Here is a 20,492-nt window from a genome sequence, read left to right as displayed (position 1 = left end):
ACGTGAAGTGACACGCCGATGATGACTCATTATGCAGACAGATCAGGAATGATTGTCATATGGTGAGATCTCAGGCTGACAGGTGAGGTGTGAGCATGAGATTATACCGATGTAGCTGTAAATGTAGATGAATTCCTACTCGTTTGTGTTTCCTCAGGTCCCTCAGTCTTATGTTACTTTGTGTCTAAACCAGAAACCATTATGAAACATTAAAAATGATGCTGTATGTATGATTATGTATGAAATGTGCAAGGTCATGGATATAAGTAAAATACAGCTGTGATATAATGTATGACATGCAAGATTATACATATAGGTAAGTGCAGGACACTGCATAATACACGTATAGTCGAGAATAAAACACGCAAACAAGATGCTGCATGTTGGATATTGGATGATGTAGTATAGCACATGTATGATAATGTATGAATCACATAAGATGATGAACAGCCAATTTTATTAATACATGAATAAGATGATGTATGACACATGTATGATAATGTATGAATGAGATGACGTATGACACATGTATGATAATGTATGAATGAGATGACGTATGACACGTGTTATAATGAATTATGTAGTGCATGTATGATAATACGAATGAGATAATGTATGACACATGATAATGTATGAATGTGATGATGTATGACATGATAATACATGAATAAGATGACGTATGACACATGTATGATAATGTATGAATGAGATGACGTATGACACATGTATGATAATGTATGAATGAGATGGCGTATGACACGTGTTATAATGAATTATGTAGTGCATGTATGATAATACGAATGAGATAATGTATGACACATGATAATGTATGAATGTGATGATGTATGACATGATAATACATGAATAAGATGACGTATGACACATGTATGATAATGTATGAATGAGATGACGTATGACACATGTATGATAATGTATGAATGAGATGGCGTATGACACGTGTTATAATGAATTATGTAGTGCATGTATGATAATACGAATGAGATAATGTATGACACATGATAATGTATGAATGTGATGATGTATGACATGATAATACATGAATAAGATGACGTATGACACATGTATGATAATGTATGAATGAGATGACGTATGACACATGTATGATAATGTATGAATGAGATGACGTATGACACATGTATGATAATATGAATGAGATGATGTATGACACATGTATGATAATACGAATGATATGTATGACACGTGTGATATGAATGAGATGTAAAACACCTATAAAAATGTATCTATGAGATGATGTATGACACATGATAATGTATGAGATGATGTATGACACATGATAATGTATGAGATGACGTATGACACATGTATGATAATGTATGAGATGACGTATGACACATGACAATGTATGAGATGATGTATGACACATGATAATGTATGAGATGATGTATGACACATGATAATGAATGAGATGATGTATGACACATGATAATGTATGAGATGACGTATGACACATGTATGATAATGTATGAGATGACGTATGACACATGACAATGTATGAGATGATGTATGATACATGTATGATAATGTATGAATCACATAAGTCGCTGTATAATTAGAAGACGTGGATGATGTCAGGCAATGTCTGAGGTCAGGACTGAATCCACAGTTCAGTGAGATCGTCGCCTGCATTATAATTGATGTCCGGACTAACGAGCCTTGACCGGGGCCGGACTCGTTATCAGGGCAAACACGTAAAAACGATTGCAGCAGAAACGTGAAATGAATGTCGCCCCTCCCACGTCATCCCTGGGAGGAGGGGACAGAGTGAAGAGCGCACCCAGGATCATCAGGGCAGCATCTCAGCTGTCAATCACCGGAGCACGAAGCAATCCTCAGAGCAGAGCTGCACCGTCACCACCATCTGCACCGTCACCACCACCTGCACCGTCACCACCACCTGCACCGTCACCACCACCTGCACCGTCACCACCACCGTCAGAAGCAAGACAGGAAACTCTACATTTACCTCCGCTCTGGTGATCTGTATCCCACGTCCCCTCTCCAGTGGTCACCACCTGCACTTCAGCTGTGAGGGGAGACAGACCTTCGCTTAGTTGCTGCTGTGCCCGTTACCCTGGTGGTTACACCCTGAGGGTATGTGCGCACACAAACTCATAACCGCACCGTAATTTCAGAAAGGGTCAGTTCACAGTTTTTTTTACGCGTTTTTTTCCCGCGAGCGGAAAAACCGTCTCGCGGGAGAAAGAAGGGACATGCCCTATCTTCGGGCGTTTATGTCTCTGACCTCCCATTGACATCAACAGGAGGCAGAGAAAGCGTATTTTGCCTGCGGCGCTCAATGGCTGCATGGCGGATCAAAATCTGCCTCAAAGATCCAAATGGAATTTTGAGGCAGATTTTCCGCCTGCAAAACCACTCTGTGTGAACCCGGCCTAAACAGCTCCCAATTTTCAGAAGTTTTTTGAGCAACTCTCGTTTTTCGCTGCGTTTTTTTACGGACGTTTTTGGAGCTTTTTTTCTATAGTCAATGAAAAACGGCTCCAAAAACGTCCCAAGAAATGACATGCACTTCTTTTTCGCGGGCGTCTTTTCACATGCCGTTTTTGAAAAACGGCCGCATAAAAAAAAGCCCCGTCGGAGCAGAACGCCGTATTTCAATAGCCAGATGTTTGTAGGCTTCTGCTTCCGATTTTTCAGCCGTTTACGACCTGAGAAAACGGCTGAAAACACTGCATGTGCACATACCCTTCTCCGGGGCCAGCGCACCCTGTGTGGTCACCAGCAGCGTCATGTCATATACTGACCCGGGGGACACGACCGCTGCCACAGCCGGCCGGATAACTTGCCGGTGAGATTGTCGCATTTCAGTCGGAGTGAATTAACCCAACGCGTGCCATTACAGCTGCCGCCCGCTGAGTGGTACAACGCACCGCGCAGCTCAAGCCTAAGATTGGGGGACCGGATCACATGACTTATTTGTGTCTTCCCACAATTCCAAGCTCCGCGGCACTTAACCTGGAGGAGCCTTTAGCGCTGTTCATCCTGAGCCTCCTGGTTCATGAATAGAATGTCAGAGCTGCAGTGACACGAGAGGAAAGTGGGATGAAGAGGAGGCGCCACACGATGTAATAGACAATTATATGCCATTCAGGGCACAGGAAAAGATGGGTAGCACTCGCTGCGGGCACGGTGATTGCCGCCATTAGTAGTGGTCACCCAGCGTTGGTCGGAATATTTACTTCCCAGGAGAGGACGACTCGGGGCTGAGATTTCCAGGATGTTCCTTGATTTTAGGGGCGATGCCGCCCCCCCCGATGACGATGATACGAGGAGCCGGAGACGCGACATCAACACAAAGTTTCCTTTATAATGCAACAGAAACGTAAACGAAAACATCATATACAACCGAACACAAAGCAAAACGCCTTCTATACACAAATTATATACAATGAGAACCCCACCCCACTAGTACCAGACCCGGGCCCCCGAGAGACCTCCCCAGGGGCCCCACGTACCCCGGCTGCAGCAGTTACTGAAGATAAATCAGGTTCCATTCACTTATTCTGTGTATTCCCACAATCCCATGCTCTGAAGCCCCTCCCTATCTGGGAGGGGCCTGGATCTTTGTTCATCCTGATCTTCCTGGTTCATGATCAGAATTTCGGGCGTGTTCTGCGCTCACCCACAATTTCTTGCAATGCAGGACTCCCCTATTTTGGAACTTTGCTCATCCTGATCCTCCTGGTTCATGAATAGCTTGCCCGCCCCCTCCCCCTCCCCAATCACTTGCTCCCCAGCACGCCCTTATTTTGGAGGGACCTGTATCTCCGCTCATCCTGAGCTTCCTGGTTCACGAATAGAATTCTAGGAAACCCTCCTGACAACTGTTACGGTGTCCATTGCTGGTGGTCCGGGGAAGGTGATGGACCTCCGAGCGTCTTCCTGCTTACAATGGGACTAGATCCGGGTATTAGAGGGGGTCTCGAGTGGGGGGCCGTCCTCCTGCGCTTATCACGTCTTAAGGGAAGATTTGGAAAGAGATTGTCGAGAAAAATCCCAGTAATTACAAGTCGCTGAGCCGTTCCATGAAGCCGGGTGACAACCAATATGGCCGCCTTCACCGCTCCCAGACTCCGGGGTAATCATCTCCCGCCTAACTGGAAGGATTGGTCATTCAGGGGTCTGGGAAAGTTGGGTGACTCCCCTTGTTGGAGCCGTAATAGCGTCTGTAATATCGGAGACCCAGCTTTCCCAGAAACAGATATCACTAAAATAAAAAGATTTTAACCGTTTAATAGACGACGACTCGGAGACTTATAAATCCTGGGAATCTTTTAGTTTCGTGTTTCCGGTCCAGGCGGGCGAGGTCGTGGCGCCGGCCCCTCAGCTGCGATTAAATATTTAGTGCAAAAACAGTCCTAGTTCTTCCATACGTCCCTCCTATATCTACAGCGGCTCAGCCCATCCCCCCTCACTGTAAACTGTATCCAAGATGGCGGCAGCGATGGCGGGGTCAGGCAGCGTACAGGCAGGCGCACCCATTGGTCTAGCGCAGGTGGTTTCCAACGTCCGACTGACCCGGTCTTTAAACACATAAGTGGGCGGAGGCCTAATGCCCCTCCGGCCGCCGCCACCGCTCAGGAACCGGTTTCTTCTTCGAGTCAGACGTTCTTTTCATCTGCACTCGTCTCCGTGGGTGGTTTGTGTTCGGAGGCCGCGACGTGTGACGGGCTGGTAAAACAATCTGTACGATAACCGGCGGAGGGGGGGGAGGGGAGCGAGAATAGAAACGCTCCGGAGAGTCCGACTTAAGAAAAAAATAAAAATCAATAACGGAGACGCAGAGAGGAGGAAAATCGCACTTCACGAGGACAGAAACGAACACATCGCTCAATCAGCGGCGGTCCGCGGCCGCGCCACAATCTCAACAGCAATCTGGTCAATTACCGGCGGACGCTCCGAGGGTCGGGCTGGGGGAGGGGGCGCTAATAAGCCTCTTGATGAAGATTGAACAGCAATTTTCTCTCCCGGGAGCGTTACGGATTCATCGGAGGTCGGCGGCGTCCTTGGGAATACAGAGTCAGGGTTACGGTGAGATTACAAACGTGACGCCGCCAAATGTCCGGCCGCCTCCGGCTCAGTGCGTCTGGCTCTGGTCGTTCTGTTCAATCCCTGAATGCAGCGAGTAGGACCCTGCGCTGGGGACCCGCAGCGTTACGGACGCCGTCTGCTCTGAACATTCCTCGCCGCTCTCCTCCTTGTGGCTGATGGTCTGCGCCGGACACTCAAAGTGAACGCAGTGGAAAACCTGAAATAAAACGAAAGACCAAAGGGTTAAACTGACAGAATGGACTCCAAAAATACCAAAATATTGTTAACAATTCTCTATCTGTTGCTGGAAAAGCTGGGTGACGGGCAATGTGGCCGCCCTTAGACCGATCACAGTGGTTGTCACTCAGCTTTGCAGCCCAGTTATGCAGTGATACAGGAGCGATGGATATATTACCGCATGACTAGGCGGAGTTGTCGGTCAGGACTCTGGGAAAGCTGGGTGACTACCCCCTGGGAACTGTATTGATAATTTCCCCCTCAAATGAACGAATATTCAATAGTAACTAAAGATCCTAACGTCTTCCTAAAAATGTAACTCGGCCATTTCCTAGTTATTTCTTTTCCTTGGAAAGCTGGGTGATGACGAATATGGCCGCCTCTCGCTGGAGTGCTCATGCGCTCTGCTTAGCAGCAATGGAGAGATGGAGATATCACTGCCTATCTTAGTGAGGACTCTGGGAAAGCTGGGTGACATCTGACATAGCCATCATTTCAGCTCCAACAGAAGATGGTACCCAGCTTTCCCACGTTCCAGAACGTCATATCTCTCTGGTTACGCAGCAATCCAGGTGTGATGGAGGTAGCTATAGAGTAGACGACAGCCCGATAAACGAGGACGGAGCCTGAACCGCCGCAGCGCAGACGATCGATGGTTATAAAGTACGACGCCAAATCAAATCCTAGCAAAGCGGAGACGCCGTAAACCGCACTCAAGACTAACGTATGAGCAACGCAGTCCAATGAATCAGGACCGGCACCAACTAAGAAACAAGACCGCCTGGACTCCCTGCTGTCAAAGGTTAACTCATTGTTGACGTCTTCTGCATTAGAATCTGAAACAGGAAGTAGCTGCCGGACATCGACCACTGTCAGCCATATTAGCTCTACAGGGGCCGTTTTATCGGACACGGTCACAGAGAGGCTCCTCCTCCTTCCCTCCGCTCTCCCTGGCAGGCAATCAAACGGAGACAACACTTATCAGATACAGTGCGACTCATTTTAATGGCGCTGTTATGCCGCTCCTGGTGGTCAGTTCATCTCCATGTCGTCACCCCCGCAACCGTTATTCCAAAATCGGCGCCTGTGGACTGAATATGAATAAACGTGCGTGTGTCTGGGGCTCTGTTATTTTAGCGCCATTTCCAGGAGCATCACTTTAAGTGCCATGACAGGGGTAAGCGGGGTTTAACCCACCCCCTTGTGATTGACTGCTATGTGGTCTGCAGCCGGTGCCACCAACAACGTAACAAAAAAACGTGGGGCTAGGGGAGCCAATGAAAAACGACATGACACGAAAAGCGTTACCGTCCCTTTAAAAGCATGAATTCCCTCCGTGTGACTGAGCGGTAATTATTGCGTCTCACATTCATTATCATACAGATTATAGTCATTATGGCGGCCAAGAGAATAATAGACTCGACGCTCGTGTGAAGGAATCGCTATTTCTGAGATATTAGGGGAATCGGGCGGCGCAGTGAGCTCCGTGCGGGGGCCGCGTCTTTTACCTGTTGTTATGGGAATAATAAATGTCCGGAATCTCCTAAACCGGTTATCAATCGTGACAGCAGCGAGAGCAACCGCGGAGCGCCGGAAAACCAAAGATTTTAGAACGACAAACTGCAACCCGAGGCCGCGGTACATCCGAAGCATCGCAGTCATATAGCGGGAAGTTTCTGGTTTTAACCCATTTCTAATCTTGAGTTACATCAGGTCTTATACTCCAGTCACATCCAGAGCTGCATTCATAACCAGCAGTGCAAGCAAAACCTTATTGTCAGAAACCAGCAGCTTTATGTGCCGCGCCCTGCTGGTTATGTGCCGCGCCCTGCTGGTTATGTGCCGCGCCCTGCTGGTTATGTGCCGCGCCCTGCTGGTTATGTGCCGCGCCCTGCTGGTTATGTGCCGCGCCCTGCTGGTTATGTGCCGCGCCCTGCTGGTTATGTGCCGCGCCCTGCTGGTTATGTGCCGCGCCCTGCTGGTTATGTGCCGCGCCCTGCTGGTTATGTGCCGCGCCCTGCTGGTTATGTGCCGCGCCCTGCTGGTTATGTGCCGCGCCCTGCTGGTTATGTGCCGCGCCCTGCTGGTTATGTGCCGCGCCCTGCTGGTTATGTGCCGCGCCCTGCTGGTTATGTGCCGCGCCCTGCTGGTTATGTGCCGCGCCCTGCTGGTTATGTGCCGCGCCCTGCTGGTTATGTGCCGCGCCCTGCTGGTTATGTGCCGCGCCCTGCTGGTTATGTGCCGCGCCCTGCTGGTTATGTGCCGCGCCCTGCTGGTTATGTGCCGCGCCCTGCTGGTTATGTGCCGCGCCCTGCTGGTTATGTGCCGCGCCCTGCTGGTTATGTGCCGCGCCCTGCTGGTTATGTGCCGCGCCCTGCTGGTTATGTGCCGCGCCCTGCTGGTTATGTGCCGCGCCCTGCTGGTTATGTGCCGCGCCCTGCTGGTTATGTGCCGCGCCCTGCTGGTTATGTGCCGCGCCCTGCTGGTTATGTGCCGCGCCCTGCTGGTTATGTGCCGCGCCCTGCTGGTTATGTGCCGCGCCCTGCTGGTTATGTGCCGCGCCCTGCTGGTTATGTGCCGCGCCCTGCTGGTTATGTGCCGCGCCCTGCTGGTTATGTGCCGCGCCCTGCTGGTTATGTGCCGCGCCCTGCTGGTTATGTGCCGCGCCCTGCTGGTTATGTGCCGCGCCCTGCTGGTTATGTGCCGCGCCCTGCTGGTTATGTGCCGCGCCCTGCTGGTTATGTGCCGCGCCCTGCTGGTTATGTGCCGCGCCCTGCTGGTTATGTGCCGCGCCCTGCTGGTTATGTGCCGCGCCCTGCTGGTTATGTGCCGCGCCCTGCTGGTTATGTGCCGCGCCCTGCTGGTTATGTGCCGCGCCCTGCTGGTTATGTGCCGCGCCCTGCTGGTTATGTGCCGCGCCCTGCTGGTTATGTGCCGCGCCCTGCTGGTTATGTGCCGCGCCCTGCTGGTTATGTGCCGCGCCCTGCTGGTTATGTGCCGCGCCCTGCTGGTTATGTGCCGTGCCCTGCTGGTTATGTGCCGTGCCCTGCTGGTTATGTGCTGTGCCCTGCTGTAGTGCATTTTCGGAGTTGTAGTGTTCCTGCTGTGGACAATAACTGACAGCTAAGATCAAGAAATTGCAGAATTGTGAGTGCAGCTCTGCATGTGACTATATACAAAGAGAAACCGTATCAACAAGTGTAACTAAGGGGGGGGGGGTCTCACCTCGTTTGCCGTGTTGTGAGTCCCTACGATCCTGATGAAACACGTCGGTTGTCGGTCAAATGTGATTGTCTGCCAAGACCTGGAAAACAAAGCGACAGTGGAAGAGTTAATGACGAGGTCTGCACTTCATACGGAGCAGTTACATCCAATGCACAGAAGAATAAAACAGAGTGCCGCACACCGCCCCCTGTACACAGTGCCACACACCTCCCCCTGTATATACAGTGCCACACACCTCCCCCTGTATAGTCACACACCTCTCTCTCTATATATATATATATATATAGTGCCGCACACCGCCCCCTGTACACAGTGCCACACACCTCCCCCTGTATATACAGTGCCACACACCTCCCGCTGTATAGTCACACACCTCTCTCTCTATATATATATATATATAGTGCCACACACCTCCCCCTGTATATAGTGCCACACACCTCCCCCTGTATATATATGTATATATATATTGTAGCAGTGCAGTTACTGGACAGGGCAGAAACTCAGGTTTTAGGCAACCAGGGAGCATGTACAGCGGGGAGGGTTTTCTCTGCTGTTGCTTGGGTGTAAAGCCTGGAATAGGGCCTGGTTTGCTGGAGGGTGAAGGAGAAGAGCGTCTTCCACTCCATACAGACGGTCCGTGTCTTGGGCTGTCTGATGAGCCTAGTTAGGCTTCACCTGAGACAGCTCTTTATATCAGGTGTGTGCAGTTCACACAGGGGCTCTCAGTCTGGGGAAGACAGGCATGCTGGCCTGTGAGAGTCACCACCGTGTGAGGTAAAGCGGCCTATGTTTTGAGGTGCTGGGCACAAGGCTCAGTGTCACATAGTGAGGGACACTGAATGTGTTAGTTAGAGGCTGGACGGCCTAGGGTTTATTTTGTATGTTTATTGTTGTACCACTGATTGCTGTTGTGAAGACAATAAAGCTGCTCCGGCTGGTTTAAACTTTTATTCCATGAGTTGGAGTGAACTTTCTATGTGTGCCAACCATCTCACCCAGGAGATGGCGATCCTGTGAGCTAAGTGGTCCCCAGGTTATCACAATACCTGTACCCCAAGTGTCCGCGTGTCATTCTCCTGTACCCCAAGTGTCCGCGTGTCATTCTCCTGTACCCCAAGTGTCAGTGTATCATTATCCTGTACCCCAAGTGTCCGCGTGTCATTCTCCTGTACCCCAAGTGTCAGTGGGCTCTGCATTGGGGGAGGTGTATTATTTGGATATAGTGTTTACACCAGACACGACACAATTCTTATTAAGTAGCAGCCTGCAGCACTGTGAATACAGCTCTGGGTGTGAGTGGAGTATAAGACATGCTGCATCTCAGGATCAGTATTTACACCGCGGGGCTGCACTTGTTTGATGGCAGAAACGTGTTACAATTCCTGGAGCCCAGGAGGAAAAATATTCACCTTAAAGTTCTAATTTTACAGCGGCACGACAGAGAGCGACCGCCGAGTGCCGACCGCCAAGTGCCGACCGTGCAGCAGCAACACAGACAGCGCGTCCTCATTACTACATAATACCTGGCAGCGGAGGAGACTGAAGTCTAGAGTCTCTCAGAAGATTTCAGCACTCGAGGAGGTTTGTGATGGAAGAGAAAGAACAATAGTAATGGAGATGAACTAGAAAAAGGCGGCGGCGGGGGGGAGGGCGGGGTGCTGAGCTAAAGACACTCAATGCTCCTCCACCTGCGCTGAAAGAAGAATCACTGACAATGAGATCAGAGCAGACGCCAATATGCAAATAATGTAATATCCCCGAGCCTTTATATAATATACAGCGGAGAACGAGCCCTCCATACACAGCGGAGAACGAGCCCTCCATACACAGCGGAGAACGAGCCCTCCATACACAGCGGAGAACGAGCCCTCCATACACAGCGGAGAACGAGCCCTCCATACACAGCGGAGAACGAGCCCTCCATACACAGCGGAGAACGAGCCCTCCATACACAGCGGAGAACGAGCCCTCCATACACAGCGGAGAACGAGCCCTCCATACACAGCGGAGAACGAGCCCTCCATACACAGCGGAGAACGAGCCCTCCATACACAGCGGAGAACGAGCCCTCCATACACAGCGGAGAACGAGCCCTCCATACACAGCGGAGAACGAGCCCTCCATACACAGCGGAGAACGAGCCCTCCATACACAGCGGAGAACGAGCCCTCCATACACAGCGGAGAACGAGCCCTCCATACACAGCGGAGAACGAGCCCTCCATACACAGCGGAGAACGAGCCCTCCATACACAGCGGAGAACGAGCCCTCCATACACAGCGGAGAACGAGCCCTCCATACACAGCGGAGAACGAGCCCTCCATACACAGCGGAGAACGAGCCCTCCATACACAGCGGAGAACGAGCCCTCGATACACAGCGGAGAACGAGCCCTCGATACACAGCGGAGAACGAGCCCTCGATATACAGCGGAGAACGAGCCCTCGATATACAGCGGAGAACGAGCCCTCCATACACAGCGGAGAACGAGCCCTCCATACACAGCGGAGAACGAGCCCTCGATATACAGCGGAGAACGAGACCTCGATATACAGCGGAGAACGAGACCTCGATATACAGCGGAGAACGAGCCCTCCATATACAGCGGAGAACGAGCCCTCCATATACAGCGGAAAACGAGCCCTCCATATACAGCGGAGAACGAGCCCTCCATATACAGCGGAGAACGAGCCCTCCATATACAGCGGAGAACGAGCCCTCGATATACAGCGGAGAACGAGCCCTCCATATACAGAGGAGAACGAGCCCTCGATATACAGCGGAGAACGAGCCCTCGATATACAGCGGAGAACGAGCCCTCGATATACAGCGGAGAACGAGACCTCGATATACAGCGGAGAACGAGACCTCGATATACAGCGGAGAACGAGACCTCGATATACAGCGGAGAACGAGACCTCGATATACAGCGGAGAACGAGCCCTCAATATACAGCGGAGAACGAGCCCTCCATATACAGCGCGCCATTCTACTATACCCGACACATCCCCCGCTACTACACGACAAAAAGCAGCAACTACACAACGAGCCCCCGACAATAGAGCCACACAATACTGACACAAAACCCACCGCAATGTGTGATGGATGATTAATAAATGTACCGTACACACGAAAAATCCAGAGAACATAGGGAGCGAAATAAAGGGGAACTCCAGTCACAAAAAGACCAACACACACAATATATATATAGGGGCAGTATTATAGTAGTTATATTCTTGTATATAGGAGCAGTATTATAGTAGTTATATTCTTGTATATAGGGGGCAGTATTATAGTAGTTATATTCTTGTATATAGAGGCAGTATTATAGTAGTTATATTCTTGTATATAGGAGCAGTATTATAGTAGTTATATTCTTGTATATAGGAGCAGTATTATAGTAGTTATATCCTTGTATATAGGAGCAGAATTATAGTAGTTATATTCTTGTATATAGGAGCAGTATTATAGTAGTTATGTTCTTGTATATAGGGGCAGCATTATAGTAGTTATATTCTTGTATATAGGGGCAGTATTATAGTAGTTATATTCTTGTATATAGGGGGCAGTATTATAATAGTTATATTCTTGTATATAGGAGCAGTATTATAGTAGTTATATTCTTGTATATAGGGGCAGTATTATAGTAGTTATATTCTTGTATATAGGAGCAGTATTATAGTAGTTATATTCTTGTATATAGGGGACAGTATTATAGTAGTTATATTCTTGTATATAGGGGGCAGTATTATAGTAGTTATATTCTTGTATATAGGGGCAGTATTATAGTAGTTATATTCTTGTATATAGGGGGCAGTATTATAGTAGTTATATTCTTGTATATAGGGGGCAGTATTATAGTAGTTATATTCTTGTATATAGAGGGCAGTATTATAGTAGTTATATTCTTGTGTATAGGGGGCAGTATTATAGTAGTAATATTCTTGTATATAGGGGCAGTATTATAGTAGTTATATTCTTGTATATAGGGGGCAGTATTATAGTAGTTATATTCTTGTATATAGGGGCAGTATTATAGTAGTTATATTCTTGTATATAAGGGGCAGTATTATAGTAGGTATATTCTTGTATACAGGGGGCAGTATTATAGTAGGTATATTCTTGTATATAGGGGGCAGTGTTATAGTAGTTATATTCTTGTATATAGGGGGCAGTGTTATAGTAGTTATATTCTTGTATATAGGGGGCAGTGTTATAGTAGTTATATTCTTGTATATAGGAGCAGTATTATAGTAGTTATATTCTTGTATATAGGGGCAGTATTATAGTAGTTATATTCTTGTATATAGGGGGCAGTATTATAGTAGTTATATTCTTGTATATAGGGGCAGTATTATAGTAGTTACATTCTTGTATATAGGGGGCAGTATTATAGTAGTTACATTCTTGTATATAGGGGGCAGTATTATAGTAGTTATATTCTTGTATATAGGGGCAGTATTATAGTAGTTACATTCTTGTATATAGGGGGCAGTATTATAGTAGTTATATTCTTGTATATAGGAGGCAGTATTATAGTAGATATATTCTTGTATATAGGGGGCAGTATTATAGTAGTTATATTCTTGTACATAGGGGGCAGTATTATAGTAGTTATATTCTTGTATGTAGGGGCAGTATTATAGTAGTTATATTCTTGTATGTAGGGGCAGTATTATAGTAGATATATTCTTGTATATAGGGGGCAGTATTATAGTAGTTATATTCTTGTATATAAGGGCAGTATTATAGTAGTTATATTCTTGTATATAGGGGGCAGTATTATAGTAGTTATATTCTTGTATATAGGAGCAGTATTATAGTAGTTATATTCTTGTATATAGGAGCAGTATTATAGTAGTTATATTCTTGTATATAGAGAGCAGTATTATAGTAGTTGTATTCTTGTATATAGAGAGCAGTATTATAGTAGTTGTATTCTTGTATATAGGAGCAGTATTATAGTAGTTATATTCTTGTATATAGGGGCAGTATTATAGTAGTTATATTCTTGTATATAGGAGCAGTATTATAGTAGTTATATTCTTGTATATAGAGAGCAGTATTATAGTAGTTGTATTCTTGTATATAGGAGCAGTATTATAGTAGTTATATTCTTGTATATAGAGAGCAGTATTATAGTAGTTTTATTCTTGTATATAGGAGCAGTATTATAGTAGTTATATTCTTGTATATAGGGGCAGTATTATAGTAGTTATATTCTTGTATATAGGGGCAGTATTATAGTAGTTATATTCTTGTATATAGGGGGCAGTATTATAGTAGTTATATTTTTGTATATAGGGGGCAGTATTATAGTAGTTATATTCTTGTATATAGGGGCAGTATTATAGTAGTTATACTCTTGTATATAGGGGCAGTATTATAGTAGTTATATTCTTGTATATAGGGGGCGGTATTATAGTAGTTATATTCTTGTATATAGGGGGCGGTATTATAGTAGTTATATTCTTGTATATAGGGGGCAGTATTATAGTAGTTATATTCTTGTATATAGGGGCAGTATTATAGTAGATATATTCTTGTATATAGGAGGCAGTATTATAGTAGTTATATTCTTGTATATAGGGGGCAGTATTATAGCAGTTATATTCTTGTATATAGGGGGCATTATTATAGTAGTTATATTCTTGTATATAGGGGCAGTATTATAGTAGTTATATTCTTGTATATAGGAGCAGTATTATAGTAGTTATATTCTTGTATATAGGGGCAGTATTATAGTAGTTATATTCTTGTATATAGGGGCAGTATTATAGTAGTCATATTCTTGTATATAGGGGCAGTATTATAGTAGTTATATTCTTGTATATAGGGGGCAGTATTATAGTAGTTATATTCTTGTATATAGGGGGCAGTATTATAGTAGTTATATTCTTGTATATAGGAGGCAGTATTATAGTAGTTATATTCTTGTATATAGGGGCAGTATTATAGTAGTTATATTCTTGTATATAGGAGCAGTATTATAGTAGTTATATTCTTGTATATAGGAGCAGTATTATAGTAGTTATATTCTTGTATATTGGGGCAGCATTATAGTAGTTATATTCTTGTATATAGGGGCAGCGTTATAGTAGTTATATTCTTGTATATAGGGGGCAGTATTATAGTAGTTATATTCTTGTATATAGGGGCAGTATTATAGTAGTTATATTCTTGTATATAGGGGCAGTATTATAGTAGTTATATTCTTGTATATAGGGGCAGTATTATAGTAGTCATATTCTTGTATATAGGGGCAGTATTATAGTAGTTATATTCTTGTATATAGGGGGCAGTATTATAGTAGTTATATTCTTGTATATAGGAGCAGTATTATAGTAGTTATATTCTTGTATATAGGGGCAGTATTATAGTAGTTATATTCTTGTATATAGGGGGCAGTATTATAGTAGTTATATTCTTGTATATAGGAGGCAGTATTATAGTAGTTATATTCTTGTATATAGGGGCAGTATTATAGTAGTTATATTCTTGTATATAGGAGCAGTATTATAGTAGTTATATTCTTGTATATAGGAGCAGTATTATAGTAGTTATATTCTTGTATATTGGGGCAGTATTATAGTCGTTATATTCTTGTATATAGGGGCAGTATTATAGTAGTTATATTCTTGTATATAGGAGCAGTATTATAGTGGTTATATTCTTGTATATAGGAGCAGTATTATAGTAGTTATATTCTTGTATATAGGGGCAGTATTATAGTAGTTATATTCTTGTATATAGGGGGCAGCGTTATAATAGTTATATTCTTGTATATAGGAGGCAGTATTATAGTAGTTATATTCTTGTATATAGGGGGCAGTATTATAGTAGTTATATTCTTGTATATAGGAGGCAGTATTATAATAGTTATATTCTTGTATATAGGAGGCGGTATTATAGTAGTTATATTCTTGTATATAGGAGGCAGTATTATAGTAGTTTTGTATATACATAGGGTATAGTGAAAGGACTGCTTATTATAAAGTGTTCGTTAATTAGAAACATACATAACAGGTACAGCAGGCGGTAACCAGGTGCACATTTGATCAGGTAAGACGCTATCAAATAGAATGAAAGGTAATTGGAAATATTTCATATTTATTTAATCTGATGCAGAAAATAATAAAGTTAATTAAACATTATAATTAGAAAGTTTTTATACAGCAGCGGGCGGCGTCTATGGCCCGGTATCTGGGTGTATCGCTATCTCTGGTGTCAGGATCTGCAGAGATGGAGCAGTTGTCGGCACCTTGTATAACCTGATCAGTGATTCTGGTGCGGAATTAATATAACCGACTACTATCTGTATCTGCTCTCTATGGATATTGGGTCCACAGCGGCATCTGGACGCAGCGTTACCGCGAGTCGGGACAATTGTAGCGGGAAGTGTTCAACGATGAGAAAAATTTCAATTATGCCGCAATTCTTGTCGTTGTTTTGGGACTTTTTCCCCACACGGAGGTCGCAGGAAGGTTGCGTTTCTACTAAGACCTAACGAAGTCCTGGCCGAATACTCCGCAGGGTGCGCTCCAATATTAAGAAGCTTTAAAGATGGACGCCGCACATCAACCTTAACCACAGGATATGCTGTAAATGTCCGATAGGTCAGGGTGCCATCTCTAGGACTCCCACCTTATAGAAGATCGGGGGTCCCCAACCCCATTCCCACAGGTGAGGTGGCTGAACGGAGAAGTGGCCACATAGAAGTCTGCTGAGCTCCTTCCGTAAAACCTTAATCAGACGATGTTAAATATCGTCCGCGTGTATTTCAATGGCAGTTCTTTTAATAGACTCGACCCTATAAGGGATCCGTGAAAACGGGTCCTGCACGCGTGCGACTCGGACTTGAAAAACGTTTATCTAAATAAAGCCGGACTCCGAATCGACTTGAATGGACGCCGTCTCCATTCAGTCTGTGGCTGCCCGGCATGGTGGAACCCCTGGTGATCGGACATTTATGGCATGAATGTCTGAGATGGGAAAACCCTTTTAAAGACGTAATCCTACAAACAATCATCACCCGGACCCCACCGATCACGAGAATGGGCGTCACAAAACAGGGAGGCCGAAGAACGGAGCGACTGTCGAGCACGAGCGCTGCCGCTCCAGTCACAGTGTGTGGAAATGATGGAAACATCGGGGTGCAGCAACATGACCATCAGCCCCCCCACTCACAGCAACATGACCATCAGCCCCCCCACTCACAGCAACATGACCATCAGCCCCCCACTCACAGCAACATGACCATCAGCCCCCCCACTCACAGCAACATGACCATCAGCCCCCCACTCACAGCAACATGACCATCAGCCCCCCACTCACAGCAACATGACCATCAGCCCCCCACTCACAGTAATGACCATCAGCCCCCCACTCACAGCAACATGACCATCAGCCCCCCCACTCACAGCAACATGACCATCAGCCCCCCCACTCACAGCAACATGACCATCAGCCCCCCCACTCACAGCAACATGACCATCAGCCCCCCCACTCACAGCAACATGACCATCAGCCCCCCCACTCACAGCAACATGACCATCAGCCCCCCACTCACAGCAACATGACCATCAGCCCCCCACTCACAGCAACATGACCATCAGCCCCCCACTCACAGCAACATGACCATCAGCCCCCCACTCACAGCAACATGACCATCAGCCCCCCACTCACAGCAACATGACCATCAGCCCCCCACTCACAGCAACATGACCATCAGCCCCCCACTCACAGCAACATGACCATCAGCCCCCCACTCACAGTAATGACCATCAGCCCCCCACTCACAGCAACATGACCATCAGCCCCCCACTCACAGCAACATGACCATCAGCCCCCCCACTCACAGCAACATGACCATCAGCCCCCCACTCACAGTAATGACCATCAGCCCCCCACTCACAGTAATGACCATCAGCCCCCCACTCACAGTAACATGACCATCAGCCCCCCACTCACAGCAACATGACCATCAGCCCCCCCACTCACAGCAACATGACCATCAGCCCCCCCACTCACAGCAACATGACCATCAGCCCCCCCCACTCACAGCAACATGACCATCAGCCCCCCCACTCACAGCAACATGACCATCAGCCCCCCACTCACAGCAACATGACCATCAGCCCCCCCACTCACAGCAACATGACCATCAGCCCCCCACTCACAGCAACATGACCATCAGCCCCCCCACTCACAGCAACATGACCATCAGCCCCCCCACTCACAGCAACATGACCATCAGCCCCCCCCACTCACAGCAACATGACCATCAGCCCCCCCACTCACAGCAACATGACCATCAGCCCCCCCACTCACAGAAACATGACCATCAGCCCCCCCACTCACAGCAACATGACCATCAGCCCCCCACTCACAGCAACATGACCATCAGCCCCCCCACTCACAGCAACATGACCATCAGCCCCCCCACTCACAGTAATGACCATCAGCCCCCCACTCACCGTAATGACCATCAGTCCCCCACTCACAGTAACATGACCATCAGCCCCCCACTCACAGTAACATGACCATCAGCCCCCCACTCACAGTAACATGACCATCAGCCCCCCCACTCACAGTAACATGACCATCAGCCCCCCCACTCACAGTAATGACCATCAGCCCCCCACTCACAGCAACATGACCATCAGCCCCCCACTCACAGCAACATGACCATCAGCCCCCCCACTCACAGTAATGACCATCAGCCCCCCACTCACAGCAACATGACCATCAGCCCCCCACTCACAGCAACATGACCATCAGCCCCCCACTCACAGCAACATGACCATCAGCCCCCCACTCACAGTAATGACCATCAGCCCCCCACTCACAGTAATGACCATCAGCCCCCCACTCACAGTAATGACCATCAGCCCCCCACTCACAGTAATGACCATCAGCCCCCTACTCACAGTAATGACCATCAGCCCCCCTCACAGTAACATGACCATCAGCCCCCCACTCACAGCAACATGACCATCAGCCCCCCACTCACAGTAATGACCATCAGCCCCCCACTCACAGCAACATGACCATCAGCCCCCCCCCCCCCACACAGCAACATGACCATCAGCCCCCCCCCCCCACACAGCAACATGACCATCAGCCCCCCACTCACAGCAACATGACCATCAGCCCCCCACTCACAGCAACATGACCATCAGCCCCCCACTCATAGTAATGACCATCAGCCCCCCACTCACAGTAATGACCATCAGCCCCCCACTCACAGCAACATGACCATCAGCCCCCCACTCACAGTAATGACCATCAGTCCCCCCCACTCACAGCAACATGACCATCAGCCCCCCACTCAGTAATGACCATCAGCCCCCCCACTCACAGTAATGACCATCAGCCCCCCACTCACAGTAATGACCATCAGCCCCCCACTCACAGTAATGACTATCAGCCCCCCACTCACAGTAATGACCATCAGCCCCCCACTCACAGTAACATGACCATCAGCCCCCCACTCACAGTAACATGACCATCAGCCCCCCACTCACAGTAATGACCATCAGCCCCCCACTCACAGTAATGACCATCAGCCCCCCACTCACAGCAACATGACCATCAGCCCCCCACTCACAGCAACATGACCATCAGCCCCCCACTCACAGTAATGACCATCAGCCCCCCACTCACAGTATAATGACCATCAGCCCCCCACTCACAGTATAATGACCATCAGCCCCCCACTCACAGCAACATGACCATCAGCCCCCCACTCACAGCAACATGACCATCAGCCCCCCACTCACAGTATAATGACCATCAGCCCCCCACTCACAGTAATGACCATCAGCCCCCCACTCACCGTAATGACCATCAGCCCCCCACTCACAGTAATGACCATCAGCCCCCCACTCACAGTAATGACCATCAGCCCCCCACTCACCGTAATGACCATCAGCCCCCCACTCACAGTAATGACCATCAGCCCCCCACTCACAGTAATGACCATCAGCCCCCCACTCACAGTAATGACCATCAGCCCCCCACTCACAGTAATGACCATCAGCCCCCCACTCACCGTAATGACCATCAGCCCCCCACTCACCGTAATGACCATCAGCCCCCCACTCACCGTAATGACCATCAGCCCCCCACTCACAGTAATGACCATCAGCCCCCCACTCACAGTAATGACCATCAGCCCCCCACTCACAGTAATGACCATCAGCCCCCCACTCACAGTAATGACCATCAGCCCCCCACTCACAGTAATGACTATCAGCCCCCCACTCACAGTAATGACCATCAGCCCCCCACTCACAGTAATGACCATCAGCCCCCCACTCACAGTAATGACCATCAGCCCCCCACTCACACTAATGACCATCAACCCCCCACTCACACTAATGACCATCAACCCCCCACTCACAGTAATGACCATCAACCCCTCCACTCACAGTAATGACCATCAGCCCCCCACTCACAGCAACATGACCATCAGCCCCCCACTCACAGTAATGACCATCAGCCCCCCACTCACAGTAATGACCATCAGCCCCCCACTCACAGTAATGACCATCAGCCCCCCACTCACAGTAACATGACCATCAGCCCCCCGCTCACAGTAATGACCATCAGCCCCCCACTCACAGTAACATGACCATCAGCCCCCCACTCACAGTAACATGACCATCAGCCCCCCACTCACAGTAACATGACCATCAGCCCCCCACTCACAGTAACATGACCATCAGCCCCCCCACTCACAGTAATGACCATCAGCCCCCCACTCACAGTAATGACTATCAGCCCCCCACTCACAGCAACATGACCATCAGCCCCCCCACTCACAGTAATGACCATCAGCCCCCCCACTCACAGTAATGACCATCAGCCCCCCACTCACAGTAATGACTATCAGCCCCCCACTCACAGCAACATGACCATCAGCCCCCCCACTCACA

At 47.7% G+C, this 20,492-nt stretch overlaps 1 protein-coding gene across 4 annotated transcripts in view; it reads right to left on the bottom strand.

The window, feature by feature from the left end:
• Positions 1-5,058: 5,058 nt before the first annotated feature.
• BTBD9 (BTB domain containing 9) overlaps positions 5,059-20,492 on the bottom strand; it is a 77,270-nt gene continuing 61,836 nt past the window's right edge. For all 4 annotated transcript variants that reach the window (XM_075863501.1, XM_075863497.1, XM_075863498.1 and 1 more), the window contains 2 exons: positions 8,554-8,632; positions 5,059-5,308 (listed from right to left, as the gene is read on the bottom strand). In XM_075863501.1, coding sequence (XP_075719616.1) covers positions 5,138-5,308; positions 8,554-8,632 — 250 coding nt within the window. In that variant the 3' untranslated portion in view covers positions 5,059-5,137. The remainder of the gene's footprint in view (positions 5,309-8,553; positions 8,633-20,492) is intronic.

Source organism: Rhinoderma darwinii, chromosome 4 (genome assembly GCF_050947455.1).
Source record: "Rhinoderma darwinii isolate aRhiDar2 chromosome 4, aRhiDar2.hap1, whole genome shotgun sequence".
NCBI classification, from domain to species: Eukaryota; Metazoa; Chordata; class Amphibia; order Anura; family Rhinodermatidae; genus Rhinoderma; species Rhinoderma darwinii.
Note: the sequence above shows the minus strand (reverse complement) of the source record. Positions and strands in the feature narration are given on the sequence as shown.